A 19,246-nucleotide genomic window follows, 5' to 3' on the forward strand; every position below is an offset into this window, starting at 1 on the left:
CACATTGGTCTTGAGGCAGGCGTGTGCTGGAGTCCGATGCTCCTGATTCATGAAAAGGTGTATGCCTCTTCATGAATCAAGAGCGAAAGATAGTAGCATGCACTTCTGTGTGCCTCGCCCAAAATCCTACTCCAGTGCTTGCTGGAGTAAGATTTGTGGCGTAGCGCACACCGCTACTCATCATGAGCCTGACGAGTGGCTGTCTCCACGCCCCCATCTGAGCCCTGCCTGCTTTGTCGGAGGTGTGCAAAAATGGTGTGAGAATGCCAAAAGCTGCAAAAATCCTAGCACAGCTTCACATAGTGTAAAAACCTTGAGACTTTTCAAAGTTATTTTTACACCACAATTCTGGCATAAAAGCTTCGATGAATTGGGCCCATAGTTTAATATACAGGTGTGGACGATGAGTCTAGGACCCCCAATTCAAAGCAGGTCCATGTAGCCTCGCCCATTGATGACAGGTCTCTCCCTCTCCCCTCGACGACGGGCCTCTCCCTCTCCCCCTGACGACGGGCCTCTGCCTCTCCCCCTGACGACGGGCCTCTCCCTCTCCCCCTGACAACGGGCCTCTCTCTCTCCCCCTGACAACGGGCCTCTCCCTCTCCCCCTGACAACGGGCCTCTCCCTCTCCCCTTGACGACGGGCCTCTCCCTCTCCCCCCCTTGACGACGGGCCTCTCCCTCTCCCCTTGATGACGGGCCTCTCCCTCTCCCCTTGACGACGGGCCTCTCCCTCTCCCTCTCCCCCCCTTGATGACGGGCCTCTCCCCTTGACGACGGGCCTGTCCCCTTGAGGATGAGCGAGAAGCTGCAGGAGACCTGCCTCTTGGACTAATCACCCTGTTTGAACAGTCCACACACTTGGCTTATTAAAGTATGATTTCTCTAAAGCACAGGAGCTTCAGAGTAAAGCATACCTGGCTAAAATAACGGAGCTGAATCTGACAGGTTATTTACTACCTGGACAAACCAGTTCTGAATGAAGAATCCTTCCCCCTTTAATGGAATCTGTTGGTAAATTTTTGCTATTGATTCTTTGGAGCACCATGATGTAGGGGCAGAAACCCTGATTCTAGCAATCGGTCACTCCCTGGACTACTTGTTGCCGTTTCAATAAAATCAGTTTTATCAGTAAAAGATTATTCCTGGAGAAAATAGTTCTCGTGCCATGTAGTCTTCCTGCTCTGTACAATCCTCCTCCCACCACTGATTGACAGCTTTCTGAGTGCACTGTACGTTGGCAGAGAGCGCCCAGCATTCAGGGAACTGGGAGATCTGCAGCAGAGAAAACAGAGGTTTTATCAAAACTGCAGCAAACACATCACTGGAATCAGGCTCTCTGTACCTGCATCCTCCTTCTCTCAGATTACATAGCGAAAACCTGGTGACAGAAACCCTTTACATTAAATGTGGAGAAACTACTAAACTCCCTCTAGTGGTGACTGCAATGAGAACAATAGATGTTAAACTATATTATATATAGGGGATCAGCTGAGCTTTAGAATAAAAATAAAAATTAAAAAAAAAATCTGTGACAGCTAATTACACATACCAAGAAACTTATTACCCAATGTTAATTTTTGATGAATGCATTGGAGGAAATTCCAGTTAAAATCAGGAATTTTCCATTGCAAACATTCAATAGGAAGGCATGCAGACACCATAACACATTATTATCTTGCCCTGCTTTTTAAGAATCAGGAGCCAGAAAGTGTTTGGATTATTGCTTAGCAACACAGCTTGTGGCTGACGGTGATACATCCAGATCTGGCGAAAAATGAGGTGATCCGGATACAGCACCCACATCCAGATGGAGAGCACCATGATACATAAGTGGAAGCAAGATGACCATCACTTATTAGTGATATTCAAAGGGAGTCTGTCAGCAGGTTTTTGCTATGTAATATGAGGACAGCATGCTGTAGGGGTTAAAACACAGAATTCAGAGATGTGTCTCTTTATAAAGACACTGCTCTTTACTTGCAATGATCGTTTTAGCACAAGGACCTTATTATTGCTCGGATTACATCAGTGTACGAGCCCTGGTCCGACATGCTCCCTCCTGTGATAAGCAGCTCAGTGTCTATAAGCATTGTACATGCACAACCAGGTGTGGGTGTCGTTATCGCCTTCACTGCTGCTAAATGTAAAAACTCTCATAGTTTACTGTGTGAAGCAATTGTGAAGCTAAGGCTAGTTTCACACTTGTGTTGAACGCATGCGTTGCATATAGTGGCACAACGGATGCAACGGATCGTACAAAACAACGGAATCTACTTTTTTTCCCCCTCTTTACAGTTTTACCGGCGGCAGACTATTGTGAACGATCAGCTGATCACCCACAGCAGCCGGCCGCCGGGTGATCAGCTGATCGCTCACAGCAGCCGGCCGCCGGGTGATCAGCTGATCGCACACAGCAGCCAAGAATGTGTGCGAGCCGAGCGGGGCCATGGCGCTGAGGACGTCAGTGCTGGGGACTGCATGGCTGGGGACAGGTAGGTGTATGTGTGTGTGTGTGTGTACATGCGGAGTGGAGTGCGGGAGGGGGCGGAGCCGAGCAGGGAAGTGTCGGGCTCCCTGCACACGTAGTCAGGGTAAATATCGGGTAACTAAGCAAAGCACTTTGCTTGGTTACCCGATATTTACCTTGGTTACCAGCGTACACTGCTTAGCGCTGGCTCCTTGCACACGTAGCCAGGGTAAATATCGGGTAACTAAGCAAAAAGCAAAGCGCTTAGTTTACCCTGGTTACGTGTGCAGGGAGCCAGAGAGAGCATGCGCAGCGAAATCCTAAGGATTCCGCTACTCAAAAACATTACATGCTGCGTTCCTTCCACCCGGCGGAAGCAACGCAGCGTCAGCCAACGGAAGCAACGCAGGTCCATCAGTCGCAATCCGTTGTCCATACAAGTCTATGGGAAGCAGCGGAATCTGTTAACGGATTCCGCTGTTTTCCAAAACGGCGGATTGCGACTGAAGGAAAAAAACGCAAGTGTGAAAGTAGCCTAAGTGATACATGGTTGGAATCAGGGTCACTTTTCCTTCATTATACTTCTCTTAGTATATGTGATGTCCCATAAATATAATTTACCACACGTTGTATGTTAAATGTATAATCACGATTGATCTACCTGCCAAGACGCCCACTGATCCTGAGAACAAGAAGCCTAAATTCCCCTGTGAATAAGGCCGTAGTGAGCATGTGCAGTCACCACTCCTATAGATAGTGCAGCACCAATGGTTGCACGTACTACAGTCACAAAAGGGATTTTGGGAACCCTCTTTATCATGGGTAGAGGGGGTTCCAGTGGTTGGACCACAAGCGATCACACATTTAGCATCTATCCTGTACATAAGTCATATGTTGTTGATGGGCCAACCCATATACAGGTTAGTTTTATTAACTATCTACCCTGGTGACTTAATTGTGTGCAAAGTTAAAAGGGTCATCAAGGACTCTTACATTGTTGCTAACTACCTACCTGTTCTGCCAGGTATAGATCTCTGGCGGTCCAGAGCGGCCACAGACAGAGCAGCTTCTTCTCTTCCACTTTGCGTTGTTGATGGGTTGTCACTGATGCCGACTCTCTGCTGCATAACTATAGGTAACCAGCTGTCAATCACCTTGATATTGGGCAGCAAATCCCACCAAGGACAACATCTGCAAGGAGTTTGTATGTTCTCCCCGTATTTGTGTGGGTTTCTGCGAGTTCTCCGCTTTCTTCCCACAACCAAACACATATTGACAGGAAATTTAGATTGTGAGCCCCAATGGGGACAGAGATAATCACATCTGTAAAGTGTTGTGGAATTAATGGCACTATAGAAGTGCATAAAATAAAAAAACAAAAAAATAAATAAATATTGTCAGTGACGTCCCGTCAACAGACCAAAGTGGAAGAGAAGAAGTTGCCCTGTTGACGCAAGGTCAAAAGAAGTAGCAGAATCACCGGCAGGAGCAGTCTGAACCGGCAGATATCAACACCGGGCAGAAGAAGCCGGTAGCAAATACCTACCTTTAAGTTCTTAGTCCTTTAACAAAAAATACACAAGTCCCGGTTAACCCACCTAACAGACCATACATTAGGTTAATATTATTTTGCTACAAGCAAACGGCAATCAGCAAGGATCTCGATATTTTAGTACACGTACAATACATCTGTATGAAATTCTTTGAAATAAGGAAATTATGAGAGAAAATCCCACCACAATGCAGAAAAATAAAATCACAGTATAGAGAAAAAAAAACTGATGAGTAGGGCAAGCAGGAAACAGGTATGGCTAATGAAACAAAGCAATCTAGCGTGAGGATCTTGTTGGTGTAAATTAGCATGTAAGACAAAGGCTGCATGTGACAAGCGCCCACGCAGCCCTCAGAAAAGAAGTTGCTCAATAGCAGAAGTGGGGCCTGTCAAGCGCCTATGATCAGGTTACAAAGCAGTTTCCACACAGACTGGCAATAACATGCAGTCACAACAGTGTTATCACCGAGCTGCCGGTGTCACCATAGCCTTACACACAGGAGCGGAGGATAGGGAAAAGATGATCGGGGTGAGCATACGTATACGCAGCTGAAAACACGGAAACCCATGCATTACCTGTCACTGGACACTGCACACAGGCCTAGGCTAAATTTACACTGTTAGGAAAGTCTCCCCGTAAACACGGCATGGACACAAGTATTGGGGCACCTCACATCCCACCTCCAGGGGCTTTTATAACCGCTCATCCTAGAGCCATAGCCAGAAAGTTCATCCATTTTTGCCATCTGGGAAGGGTTTTCATGAGATTTTGGAGTTGTCTGAGGGACTTATTGCCCATTTATGCACAAGAGCATTTGTGAGGTCAGATATGGATGTTGGACGAGGCTCACAACCTCCATTGCCGTTCATCCAAAAGGCGTTAGATGGGGCTGAGATCAGGGCTCTGCGCAGCCAGTCAGGTCATTCCACACAAATCTCCTCCAGCCATGTCTTTATGGACCTTGCGTTATACACAGGGCACAGTAATAGGGAACAGAAAAGGGTCCTCCCCAAACGTATCCTACAAATTGTCTTGTATCCTGAAGCATTAGGATTTCCCTTCACTGAGGCTAAGAGGCCGACCACTGAGAAACTCCTCATAGCACTGACCCACAAACTGTACACATGGCACAATGCTGTCAGGTAACATTCTCCTGGCCTTCACCAAACCCAGACTCGGCTATCAGACTGACAGAGAAGTGCAATGCATCACATCATAGAACACATTTCAACTTCTCATTTAATTGTCATGGGTGAGTCACTGGCGACTTGACAGTCATGTGGTTTCTGGCAATAGAAGGTCACAGCATTTTGCTTCCCAAAATGCTCCTCGACTTTCTATTGTTCCTGCTGTTGTTAATCATTATATTAGGTAGCTCTCCTGCTGGGTTTGCATCTCTTCCCCTTTAAGACCCATCGGAGCCCTCCTTCCATCCAGCTGCTGATTATCAGTATTCCCCTTGTGCTTATATAATCCCATCTTCCCTGAACTGGTGCTGGTGATATTATTCAGTTCATTCTAGCTCTGGTTGCAAGCAGGTGGCTTGTACTCATTTGTCATATTATTGTTGGAACTTGGCTGAACTTCTACCTGAGTAATCTGTGGATAAGTAGTTCCTGCATTTCCCCTGTGTGTCGTCCTTGTGTCACCTGTGTCATCTCTAGTGTTTAGCGGGGTTGATGAAGAGCTCATCCCACCTATTTCCTATTTAGGGTAAAGCACTAGGGATACTTCGAGTCAGGTATCCGGCTCGTCACATAGGTGCGGAACCTATCTAGGTTAGTGAGGGACCCCAGGGACCAGCTGTAGGTTTGGTCAGGGCTCACCATCTCCCCCTTCAATAGACACAGGGTTTTCCTTCTCTATCGCTTGGTACTTCTCCGTACCTAGCATGACAGTAAGGCTTGCATGCAACTCCCCCACCATGAAAACCTATGCCATGAGTCTCCAGGCGGGGGCGCAATGTTTGTGCTGAGGGGAATACCAAAGGAGGTTTGGACTCTGCAGTTATGGAGTCAGCAGAACGTTGGTGACTGTTATACTCTGTGTTCCTCAGCATTAGGAGACCCCTCATTCTATAACTATATGATCTCCCCTTTGTGACTGAGGTCCCTACCTTTTTCTGAGAATATCACTCACAGGTGATAGCGGAATATTTAGAAGGGAAGAAATACCATAATCTGACTTGTTATATTATAGGATGGCACCGGTTTTGGTGCACTACCTAGAACGAGACAAACTGTCATATCAGTGAAGGCAGACGGCATGGCCGAGATCAGATGTTATACACCGGGAGGCCATCGATGATTACCAGGTGTGTCCCAATACTTTTGTCCTTTTAGTGTATAAGCTACCGTCCCCAATATTTGACTACAAAATGGCAAACACAACAACGAGTGTCAGGAAACCAGTCCGAGGCCAAAAGGAACCTTTTTTTTACTTTCGGCCTATGCATGGAGCCAATGGATTCATTTTACATACGGTAGATACCAGGAAAGCATTAAATGTTCTCCACACACCAAATGGGAAAAGAGCCTTATAGGAAAAGTTCATCAGATTTTTACGTCACACAACTTTCTGGAGGCACACAAGAAAACTGCAGACGCATGCCGCTTACCATCCCGTGACTGGACTGTAATAGGGACAAAAAGACTGCAAGTAAGAAAGCAGCACGGAGACAAAGAAATCAGTACAAATGGTAGGATGCGATATCCAAATGTCACAATCTGACGGATCTGTCGCCAGATTTCACAATACAAACTGCATATTAAAGATTGGACAGGGTGAGACAGGTGTACTTACTTTTAAAACGCCTGTTAGAATTTCAGAGTAATCCTAAAATTACAACTGAACTTTTATTATTTATAAAATGCTCATTTTGACATTGGGCTGGAAACTTTCACAAAGGATTATGCAGCAATTTTTACATTTATTTTCAAAGTAAATATACCGACCTCTTAAGGTCTGAGAGATCTAAGCACCTTGTATTGTTACATCTGGAGACAGATCTGCTTTAACTTATCTAAAGTATAAATCAATTACCCAATGAGTGTGGAAAGGTACAAATTAATTAGTGCCTGTGTGAAGATCGCCCCGGAGTACCGACACTATTGTTTCTTCTTAGGCCAAGTTCACACTTCCGTTGTTTTGCATCAGTCACATGCGTTGCTTGGGCTGGGGACAAGTGAGTGAGTATGTGTGAGTGTGTGTGTGACTAACCAAAGCGCATTGCATGGTTACCCGATGGTTATCCTGGTTACGGGGGCGGGGAGCCAGAGAGCGCATGCGCAGCAAAATCCTACAGATCGCACTGCTCAAAAAACGTTACAGGCTGCGTTGCTCCCGCCCAGCGGTCAGTTAAAAAACGACTGACCGCAACGCAGCGGATGCAACGCAGCATCATCAGTCACAATCCGTCACTAATAGAAGCCTATGGGGAAAAACAGGATTCCTGCAAAATATTTTGCAGGATACCGTAATTCCTCAAGGCGACGGATTGTGACTGATGCAAAACAACGGAAGTGTGAACTTAGCCTAATACGTGACAAGCCCTGCAATGCCCTGATGATCGGTGGGGGTTCTGGTCCTGAGATACCCATTAATCACTTGTCACTACAATACTTTGCCGCTGAGTGTTTCTGAATATGTTAAATGTATACACTTTTACATCTGTGTACATTTTTACAAGTAACATACAGTAAAACCTCCTTTTTTCCCCTACTAAACGGAGATAGAATTACACAGGGTTAACACACGCAGACATGAAGCACCACAATCACATATTTGACCCTTTGACTATAATGAAAAAAATAGCATACTTTGAGTAGAAGTGTTCTTTGGAGGACATAATGATCCAATAGACTATATGATAAGGTCTGGTCCGCTTAAAGGGAACCTGACAGCAAAAAAAGGAAACCACTTTGATCCTCACAAGATCTCCTTCTCTACTCCCCTCTCACCTCCTCTTCCCACCATCGCATCCAAGATTTCTCCCGTGCCTCCCCCATATTCTGGAATGCTTTGCCACAACATATCAGACTCTCGCCTGCCTTGACAAGCTTCAAAAGGAACCTGAAGACCCACCTCTTCCGACAAGCCTACAACCTGCCGTAACCCGCAGTCTGATATAGCACCGCATGACCAGCTCTACCCTCACCTACTGTATCCTCACCTATTCCTTGTAGACTGTGAGCCCACGCAGGCAGGGTCATCTATCCTCCTGTACCAGTCTGTGTCTTGTACTGTTTATGATTATTGTACTTGTCCCTATTATGTACACCCCTTTCACATGTAAAGCGCCATGGAATTGATGGCGCTATAATAATAAATAATAATAATAATAATATTAATTTACCTGCAGTCACAGTGGTACTCTGCAGTCGAATACAGTTTTAGGCTATGTGCGCACGTTGCGTATTTGCATGCAGTTACGCTGTGATCTGCACCGCAGCGTAACTGCATGCGTCCTGCGTCCCCTGCACAATCTATGAAGATTATGCAGGAGACGTGTGCACGTGGCGTATTAGAGCGCAGCGCTTCGGCTGCTGCCCGAAGCGCGCGTTCTAGGAAGTGACATGTCACTTCTTTCCTGCGCTCTGCATGCAGCGCCCGCTCTGTCTATGGGAGGGGCTACACTAAGATTCATTACAGACTCTTTCAGCAGCGATTTGAAGCGCACGTGTGCTGTTCAAATCGCTGCAGAAATTTCTGCAGGGCAGAACGCTACGTGCGCACATAGCCTTAAGCATGTGCAGGTGACCAAAGAGACGTGCAGCTGCAGGGAGAAAATGAGGCTTTATTCTCGCTGCAGCCGCTTGCTTTGAGTTACCAGGACGGTAATGGGGCAGTGATCAGTCAGCGCTCACTACTCGGTGAGCGTGTAGTAATCAGGTCCCAGCTCTACACAAACACTGAAGAGCAGGATGTCAATCAAGGAGCAGGGGCCTGATTATGGCACGCTCACCGAGTACTGAACAGTGACTGATTGTGGCTCTGGAGACATCTCGATGACCGGAAGCGAAAGGCTGCAGGGAGATAGGACTTTTTTTGTTAATATTGATAGACAGGAGCAAGGTACCAGGACTCATTTCCATGAATTCAGCACACATCTTCTGTCACACACGCAATATTAAACTGTGAAGGGCCCATATACGTTTCTTGCACAGGGGCCTCCTCTGTGTCCTCCCCAGCACAGGTTTCCTTTAAGTAAATGAATGCATACATATAGGAATATACCTGAATACTTTCTTTGGATATTCAAGCATATACACCGGGCAGAAACCAGAAACGAGATGTGAGAAGGGACCTCACTCCTAAAAACGTATCAGCAATGGGAAATGTCAGTGAGGACACAAATGTGAGGACTGGGAGCGTCACAGGGAGCGGCTCACGCATCTATATAGATTTCACGTCCTGACACAGGAGGACAATCCAGATTTGGTGTAAAAGTAAAGAAAATGTGGACTACAAACCTTACTTCAAGTTTCTCAATATCTTCTTCCTCTACTTGAAACTGGGATTTCTTAGTGTAACTGCTTGACCTTGTCACCTAGAAAGAAAAAACAAAAAAACTTTTTTTGTTTTACTGGATATGGTCTATATCGAAGTCTCAGGAACACAGCACTGTCCTGCAGAGAAAAGGTGAGGAAGAAGATCCTAGGAAATACAGAATGACCTTTATACGCCATACTTATAGAGTGCGGAAATATGCTACGATGGGAATCTGCTCCATGATAATATATATAGACTACCAATTAGGAGTAGAACGTCAAATGCTATATATAAAAAAAAAATCACTGCAAGAACACACTGAATTAGTATGTAGTGATACGTGAGCACTACCATGCTCGGGTGCTGAGTACTCGTATCTAGTGATGAGCGGGCACTGCCATGCTCAGGTGCTCTGTACTCGTAACTAGTGATGAGCGGACACTACCATGCTCGGGTGCTCTGTACTCGTAACTAGTGATGAGCGGCACTGCCATGCTCAGGTGCTCTGTACTCGTAACTAGTGATGAGCGGGCACTACCATGCTCGGGTGCTCTGTACTCGTAGCTAGTGATGAGTGAGCACTACCATGCTCGGTACTCGTAACTAGTGATGAGCGGCACTGCCATGCTCAGGTGCTCTGTACTCGTAACTAGTGATGAGCGGGCACTACCATGCTCGGGTGCTTTGTATTCGTAACTAGTGATGAGCGGGCACTGCCATGCTCAGGTGCTCTGTACTCATAACTAGTGATGAATGCGCACTACCATGCTCAGGTGCTCAGTACTCGTAACTAGTGAGGAGCGGGCACTACCATGCTCAGGTGCTCTGTACTCATAACTAGTGATGAATGCGCACTACCATGGCTCAGGTGCTCAGTACTCGTAACTAGTGATGAATGCGCACTACCATGCTCGGGTGCTCAGTACTCGTAACTAGTGATGAATGCGCACTACCATGCTCGGGTGCTCAGTACTCGTAACTAGTGATGAATGCGCACTACCATGCTCGGGTGCTCAGTACTCGTAACTAGAGATGAATGCGCACTACCATGCTCGGGTGCTCAGTACTCGTAACTAGAGATGAATGCGCACTACCATGCTCAGGTGCTCTGTACTCGTAGCTAGTGATGAGTGAACACTACCATGCTCAGGTGCTCAGTACTCGTAACTAGAGATGAATGCGCACTACCATGCTCAGGCGCTCTGTACTCGTAGCTAGTGATGAATGCGCACTACCATGCTCGGGTGCTCAGTACTCGTAACTAGTGATGAATGCGCACTACCATGCTCGGGTGCTCAGTACTCGTAACTAGTGATGAATGCGCACTACCATGCTCGGGTGCTCAGTACTCGTAACTAGAGATGAATGCGCACTACCATGCTCGGGTGCTCAGTACTCGTAACTAGAGATGAATGCGCACTACCATGCTCAGGTGCTCTGTACTCGTAGCTAGTGATGAGTGAACACTACCATGCTCAGGTGCTCAGTACTCGTAACTAGTGATGAGCGGGCACTACCATGCTCAGGTGCTCGTAACCAGCAGTTAGATGCTCAGATGGACATGGCTCGAGTACCCAAGTATAATGGAAGTCAATAGAAAGCTCACGCATTTTTCATAAAGATTTCCTAGAAAAATACTTGAGTCCCCCATTCCATTATACTCAAATGCTCGAGTCGCGTCCATCTGAGCATCCAACTGCTCTTAACGAGTACCGAGCACCCGAGCATAGCAGTGCTTATCATCACTAGTTACGAGTACAGAGCACACGAGCATGGTAGTGCCCACTCATCACTAGTTACGAGTATCGAGCACCGGAGCATGGTAGTGCTCACTCATCACTAGTTACAAGTATCGAGCACCGGAGCATGGTAGTGCTCACTCATCACTAGTTACAAGTATCGAGCACCGGAGCATGGTAGTGCCCGCTCATCACTATTCATATGATAAAAATGCCATCTTCATTCACCTCGAAGTAGAATTTTTCGTTAAATTGTGGATTACTCGTTTTCTTCTTCACTTTGGTTTTCTTTTGGTCATTTCTAAAAGACAAGGAGTCACATAGCTCGTCAACACATAAAAGAAATAAGCTTCACAAGCCATCACCCAATCGGTATTGCTAAGCAAATTGCCTATAACAGGGGCCCCGCAGTCGTCCATCATGGTGGCTGTCATTTTACAGCTACTTTTTTTCTGGTAAAAATGACTGAAAATGTGACAAAGACTCAGAAATGAGCCTCCAATGCATATGTGGATGAAGCCTGGTTTGGCTTTCTTCCATTATGTTAATATTTCTGGGCCGTTTACATTTTATTCCCTTAGACATGCACACTACGGCCAGTCTCACAGGAACCCAGGTAACCAATCAGTATTTTATTGACGTGCACAAGCATAACCAAGGTACTGTTTATCAAAACTATAATGAGCAGTCCAGTAAGTGGCACATCACTGGAGTCAGGATCTCTGCCCGACAACACACTGACTGAAATTAAGTTCCTCTGGACGTGACCTTTTACAGTACAAAAGAAACCTCTTAGAATGGTATTTACCTAGATGGGCCAACGAGAGACACAGAGGCATATGGGTCGCAGCTCTGCCCGTTCACCAGAGGCAGCCCCTCACATTCTACAATACTGAAAGAGAAGAAAAAATACGGTCATGCCTTTGGATGGATCCATACAGAAGTGAATTAAAGGATCTTCAGATATATATTCAATATCAAAACAATTTAAAAAGGTGCATTAAAGGGGTTTTCTCATGAAATTTTTCAATATATCTTAATAGAGAAATCTGATTTTTATTCCCCCCTCCCCCTTTTTGCTGTACTGATCGTTCTGTCAATTCATGGGCTAAATCTGTATTCGGTGAAGGCAGACTTTCACATTACAGAGATAGGAGATGGTGGTTGCTGCTCATAAAAGTCTATGGAGAGGGGAGATGGTGGTTGCTGCTCATAAAAGTCTATGGAGAGGGGAGGAGAGGAGGAGAGAGGCGCTAGAGAACATTCTGCTGTAAGTTCACTTGGAAAGACAATTACCAGTCACCTGATATGTTGCAAAAACAGCTGGCAGCCTGAAGCGGATCCTGAGTGCACGATTGCAGCCACTGAAATGATTCATGGTTTCAGAAAAAAAATACTTTAAAGGTCCGGCTCCTTCCAGCGCTGCTGGCAATGATTGACTTTTGTCTTGCATAGTGACAAACCTGTCAGTCACCTGCAGCAGTGCTGGGAGGAGATGGCCAGGGGGGACCGCACTAGTGTCGCCTCCGGCCATGGTCCCCGGCCAGACCCATAAAATACTACTCATCTGAAACACTGAAGCATTTCAGAGAAAAATATACCTGACTGCAATCACTCAGCCCTGATCCTCTTCTGCTCACATCATAGGTTGCATTAATAAATTAGGTGGCAGGTTCCCTTTAAAAATATGTATAACAGGATGAACGTCAGTGGCTCTATTTTTCAGGGGGCCACATACTCGTATAAAAGACTAACATTCATATAGATCCAATCTAAAACGGACTGACCCACTAGGTGCCATTTTTGCTTTTAAAAATAGTATAAGGCCCCTTACACACTGCGTTTTTACTTACGTTCAGTGGTCCCGTCGGGGCATCCGTCCGAACCAGGGCCATTGACATAGTCAACTACGTTCAGGTGTCCGCCTGCAGAAAACGTATATGTACAAAAATGGTGCAAGACAGAGCACACGCTAACGGAGCCTGCTCCATAATAGTCAATGGCCCGTGTCAGCGCATGCGTCCGAAACATGTTTTGCGGAGTGGGGGGAGGGGAGGTTCGGACAGATGCTCCGACGGGACCACTGAAATCAAGTAAAAACGCAGTGTGAAAGTAGCCTTACACAGGCAGATCTAATGAGGACGTTAGAGTCAATGGAGAGTAAAATAATGTATATTTAGTCATAGCATAACTGCACCAGTAAGTGGCTTACAGAGGTGTGCATCACGCTGGCTGAAACAGTACAGTATAGGGGTGAGATTCAAAGGGGTATTCTCATCTTCAACATCCTACCCAATAGATAGTAGGTGTAGTAATAATAATATTAGCAAATATCTCCAATTAGTAATGTAGTATAGTTCTTCTGATCTCTTCCCTCATGTGCAGGGCATTGCAGCTTAGGTGTCCATGGTTACGACCACAGTTAGTTAGATGCTTGTGGTCGTAACCATGGACACCTAAGCTGCAATACCCTGCACATGAGGTAAGAGACATAGCTATATCAGGAGAACTATACTACATTACTAATTGGAGATATTTGCTAATTATTATTATTATTATTAGCAAATATCTTCAGTTAGTAATGTAGTATAGTTCTCCTGATATAGCAATGTCTCTTACCCCATGTGCAGGGCATTGCAGCTTAGGTATCCATGGTTACGACCACAAGCAAATAACTGTGGTAGTAACCATGGACACCTAAGCTGCAATGCCCTGCACATTAGGTAACAGACATGACTATATCAGGAGAACTATACTACATTTCTAATTGGAGATATTTGCTAATAATAATAATTTTTATTTCTATAGCGCCAACATATTCCACAGCGCTTTAAAATTCCGAGGTTCATATACAAACATAAGAAACCCTTATAGAAGATACAATAATTAAAGCAAAAAAAAAAAAAAAAAGACAACTGTGCTCGTAAGAGGGTGAGAGTGACATAAGGTACAGGTGCTTATTTACAATGATGGTCCAGCCATCTCCAAAAAATGGGGGATAGATAAAAGGCTGCATGAGCCACTCACCAGCCAATCTTTGTAATGCTTTGGCTACGGTGGAGTTTGAGGGAGATTAATGTTCTGATATTAGGGAGGGTGATGGGCCACCATAAAAAGATGTTTTTAAGAAGCGTCTGAAGTTGTACAAGTTGTAGATCATCCTAATTTCTTGGGGTAGAGCATTCCAGAGGACTGGTGCAGCTCGGAGAGGTTTTAGAGCCGGCATAATATTATTATTATTACACCTACTACATATTGGGATAGGATCTTAGAGATGGAATAACCCTTTAGAGTCTGGGCTCTAAAATTGCACAACATGACCACTATTGGGGTTTCAGAGAGTAGAATCGTATGTAAAAAGCCCCCTAGGATTCACATTCAGCACCGATAAGATACAAATAATTAGAGAATTTGTCAAGAAATCCAGTAAAAAGATTATCTCAAGCAGTAACATGTAAAATACATAGAGGCATAATGGCTGTCTTTTATGAGACGCGGCCCTGCTGTTTGCATAAGGTTTATACAGCCGGTGAGTTTGTGGCATTCTTCATCCCTGGCAGGCTGGCAGAAGAGGTTAACTGGAATTTGTATTTATTCAAAGCCTCTGTGCAGCCGCCTACGCTTCCTCTCTGCGCGAGTCACGGAAAAAAGGAAGTGTCCTGGTGGCTTTCAGAGCCGGTCACACTGACCACCGAGCATTGCTCACTGCACATGTGCACAATCCGCCCAGATATACTTACTGTACCATGAGCTGCTGCACCGATCCATTGTCAGTAATCAGCTCATTTAGCTTCAGCTCCAGGTGGAGCTTTCCCTGCGAGACACAACAATTATATGTCAGGCACCGCACACCGACATCTCACAGCTCAAAAGTCACAGTGAAATGACACATGATGGGGAAGGATTACGGAGAGAAGGATAATGCATTAATGGGAAAAGATCTAGAGCATGACTGCAGGCGGGGAACAGACCGCACTGAGATGTTACAAACGCCTGCGCTCTTTTTGTTTGCATTGCAAAATGGCAACAAATTATTAGGAGCGATACCTTTAAAAGCTAACAAAGCACAATGGACTCATCATCAGGCAAGTTTACAAAGGTTTGATACATGGTGGGCGGCACAGTGGCTCAGTGGTTAGCACTGCAGTCTTGCAGCGCTGGGGTCCTGGGTTCAAATCCCACCAAGGACACCATCTGCAAGGAGTTTGTATGTTCTCCCCGTGTTTGCGTGGGTTTCCTCCGGGTACTCCGGTTTCCTCCCACACTACAAAGACATACAGATAGGGACTTTAGATTGTGAGCCCCATTGGGGACAGTGTTCCTGATGTATGTAAAGCGCTGCGGAATATGTTAGCGCTATATAAAAATAAAGACTTGATACATACAGTAACAGACAAAAGTCTGGAAACACTTGTTAATGAAATGGTTTCCCTTGCTTTTATTGGAATGTGCACATAGTAAAATCAGACTAAAGGCAGCAAACCACAAATGAACACACACGGAAACAAGGAGTAAACAAACCATAAATCAGAATATGTGTAAAGGGGGCTTTACACGCTGCGACATCGCTAATGTGGAGTTGTTGGGGTCACGGAATTTGTGACGCACATCCGGCCGCATTAGCGATGCCGTTGCGTGTGACACCGATAAGCAATTTTGCATCGTTGAAAAAACGTGCAAAATCGCTAATTGGCGACATGGGGGTCCATTCTTAAAAATCGTTACTGCAACAGTAACGAAGTTGTTCCTCGTTCCTAAAGCAGCACACATCGCTGCGTGTGACACCGCAGGAAACAGGAAGCTCTCCTTACCTGCCTCCTGGCTGCTATGCAGAGGGAAGGAGGTGGGCGGGATGTTACGTCCCGCTCATCTCCGCCCCTCCGCTGCTATTGGGCGGCGGTTCAGTGACGCTTCAGTGACGTCGCTGTGACGCCGCACGGACCGCCCCCTTAGAAAGGAGGCGGTTCGCCGGTCACAGCGACGTCGCCGGACAGGTAAGTATGTGTGACGGCTCTGGGTGATGTTGTGCGGCATGGGCAGCGATTTGCCCGTGTCGCGCAACAGATGGGGGCGGGTACCCACACTAGCGATATCGGGACCGATATCGCAGTGTGTAAAGTAGCCTTTAGGCCAGGGGTGGACAATTAATTTTCCCATGGGGCCGCATAAGAAATTGGGATTGGTTTAGAGGGCCGGACTAATATAATTACCTCAGGTCTACCCAATATACTACATCACTACACCCCCTCCATATACTACACCTGTAATAAACTACATCACTACACCCCTATATACTATACCTGTATTATACTACACTCCCTCCATATACCTGTAATATACTACACCCCCATATACACCTGTATTATACTGCACCACTATATAATACACCTCCGATATACTACATCATTACACCCCTATATACTACACCTGTAATATACTACATCACTACACCCCATATACACCTGTAATATAGTACACCTCCATATAGCACACCTGTAATATACTACACCTCCATATAGCACACCTGTAATATACTACACCTCCATATAGCACACCTGTAATATACTACACCTCCATATAGCACACCTGTAATATACTACACCTCCATATAGCACACCTGTAATATACTACACCTCCATATAGCACACCTGTAATATACTACACCTCCATATAGTACACCTGTAATATACTACACCTCCATAAAGTACACCTGTAATATACTACATCACTACACCCCATATACTACACCTGTAATATAGTACACCCCTATATAGCACACCTGTAATATACACCTCCATATAGCACACCTGTAATATACTACACCTCCATATAGCACACCTGTAATATACAGTTAGGTCCAGAAATATTTGGACAGTGACACAAGTTTTGTTATTTTAGCTGTTTACAAAAACATGTTCAGAAATACAATTATATATATAATATGGGCTGAACACTCCCAGCTGCAATATGAGAGTTTTCACATCCAAATCGGAGAAAGGGTTTAGGAATCATAGCTCTGTAATGCATAGCCTCCTCTTTTTCAAGGGACCAAAAGTAATTGGACAAGGGACTCTAAGGGCTGCAATTAACTCTGAAGGCGTCTCCCTCGTTAACCTGTAATCAATTAAGTAGTTAAAAGGTCTGGGGTTGATTACAGGTGTGTGGTTTTGCATTTGGAAGCTGTTGTTGTGACCAGACAACATGCGGTCTAAGGAACTCTCAATTGAGGTGAAGCAGAACATCCTGAGGCTGAAAAAAAGAAAAAATCCATCAGAGAGATAGCAGACATGCTTGGAGTAGCAAAATCAACAGTCGGGTACATTCTGAGAAAAAAGGAATTGACTGGTGAGCTTGGGAACTCAAAAAGGCCTGGGCGTCCACGGATGACAACAGTGGTGGATGATCGCCGCATACTTTCTTTGGTGAAGAAGAACCCGTTCACAACATCAACTGAAGTCCAGAACACTCTCAGTGAAGTAGGTGTATCTGTCTCTAAGTCAACAGTAAAGAGAAGACTCAATGAAAGTAAATACAAAAGGGTTCACATCTAGATGCAAACCATTCATCAATTCCAAAAATAGACAGGCCAGAGTTAAATTTGCTGAAAAACACCTCATGAAGCCAGCTCAGTTCTGGAAAAGTATTCTATGGACAGATGAGACAAAGATCAACCTGTACCAGAATGATGGGAAGAAAAAAAGTTTGGAGAAGAAAGGGAACGGCACATGATCCAAGGCACACCACATCCTCTGTAAAACATGGTGGAGGCAACGTGATGGCATGGGCATGCATGGCTTTCAATGGCACTGGGTCACTTGTGTTTATTGATGACATAACAGCAGACAAGAGTAGCCGGATGAATTCTGAAGTGTACCGGGATATACTTTCAGCCCAGATTCAGCCAAATGCCGCAAAGTTGATCGGACGGCGCTTCATAGTACACATGGACAATGACCCCAAGCATACAGCCAAAGCTACCCAGGAGTTCATGAGTGCAAAAAAGTGGAACATTCTGCAATGGCCAAGTCAATCACCAGATCTTAACCCAATTGAGCATGCATTTCACTTGCTCAAATCCAGACTTAAGACGGAAAGACCCACAAACAAGCAAGACCTGAAGGCTGCGGCTGTAAAGGCCTGGCAAAGCATTAAGAAGGAGCAAACCCAGCGTTTGGTGATGTCCATGGGTTCCAGACTTAAGGCAGTGATTGCCTCCAAAGGATTCGCAACAAAATATTGAAAATAAAAATATTTTGTTTGGGTTTGGTTTATTTGTCCAATTACTTTTGACCTCCTAAAATGTGGAGTGTTTGTAAAGAAATGTGTACAATTCCTACAATTTCTATCAGATATTTTTGTTCAAACCTTCAAATTAAACGTTACAATCTGCACTTGAATTCTGTTGTAGAGGTTTCATTTCAAATCCAATGTGGTGGCATGCAGAGCCCAACTCGCGAAAATTGTGTCACTGTCCAAATATTTCTGGACCTAACTGTACAACTCCATATAGTACACCTGTAATATACTACACCTCCATATAGTACACCTGTAATATACTACACCCCTATATACACCTGTAATATACTACATCACTACACCCCATATACTACACCTGTAATATAGTACACCCCCATATAGTACACCTGTAATATTCTACACCTCCATATAGCACACCTGTAATATACTACACCTCCATATAGCACACCTGTAATATACTACATCACTACACCCCATATACTAATATAGTACACCCCCATATAGTACACCTGTAATATACTACATCACTACACCCCTATATAGCACACCTGTAATATACTACACCTCCATATAGCACACCTGTAATATACTACACCTCCATATAGCACACCTGTAATATACACCTCCATATAGCACACCTGTAATATACTACATCACTATACCCCCCATATACTACACCACTATATACACCTCCATATAGCACAGCTGTAATATACTACACCCCCATATGTCACACAC

General features: G+C 45.1%; 1 protein-coding gene across 1 annotated transcript in view; it reads right to left on the reverse strand.

Annotated features, from left to right (window-relative positions):
• RASA2 (RAS p21 protein activator 2) overlaps positions 1–19,246 on the reverse strand; it is a 181,015-nt gene that overhangs the window by 95,367 nt on the left and 66,402 nt on the right. The window contains exons 5-8 of the mRNA XM_075340970.1: positions 14,992–15,065; positions 12,060–12,143; positions 11,480–11,552; positions 9,494–9,570 (exon numbers count right to left, since the gene is read on the reverse strand). Coding sequence (XP_075197085.1) covers positions 9,494–9,570; positions 11,480–11,552; positions 12,060–12,143; positions 14,992–15,065 — 308 coding nt within the window. The remainder of the gene's footprint in view (positions 1–9,493; positions 9,571–11,479; positions 11,553–12,059; positions 12,144–14,991; positions 15,066–19,246) is intronic.

The sequence above is a fragment of the Anomaloglossus baeobatrachus genome, chromosome 3, assembly GCF_048569485.1.
Source record: "Anomaloglossus baeobatrachus isolate aAnoBae1 chromosome 3, aAnoBae1.hap1, whole genome shotgun sequence".
In the NCBI taxonomy this organism is placed as follows: domain Eukaryota; kingdom Metazoa; phylum Chordata; class Amphibia; order Anura; family Aromobatidae; genus Anomaloglossus; species Anomaloglossus baeobatrachus.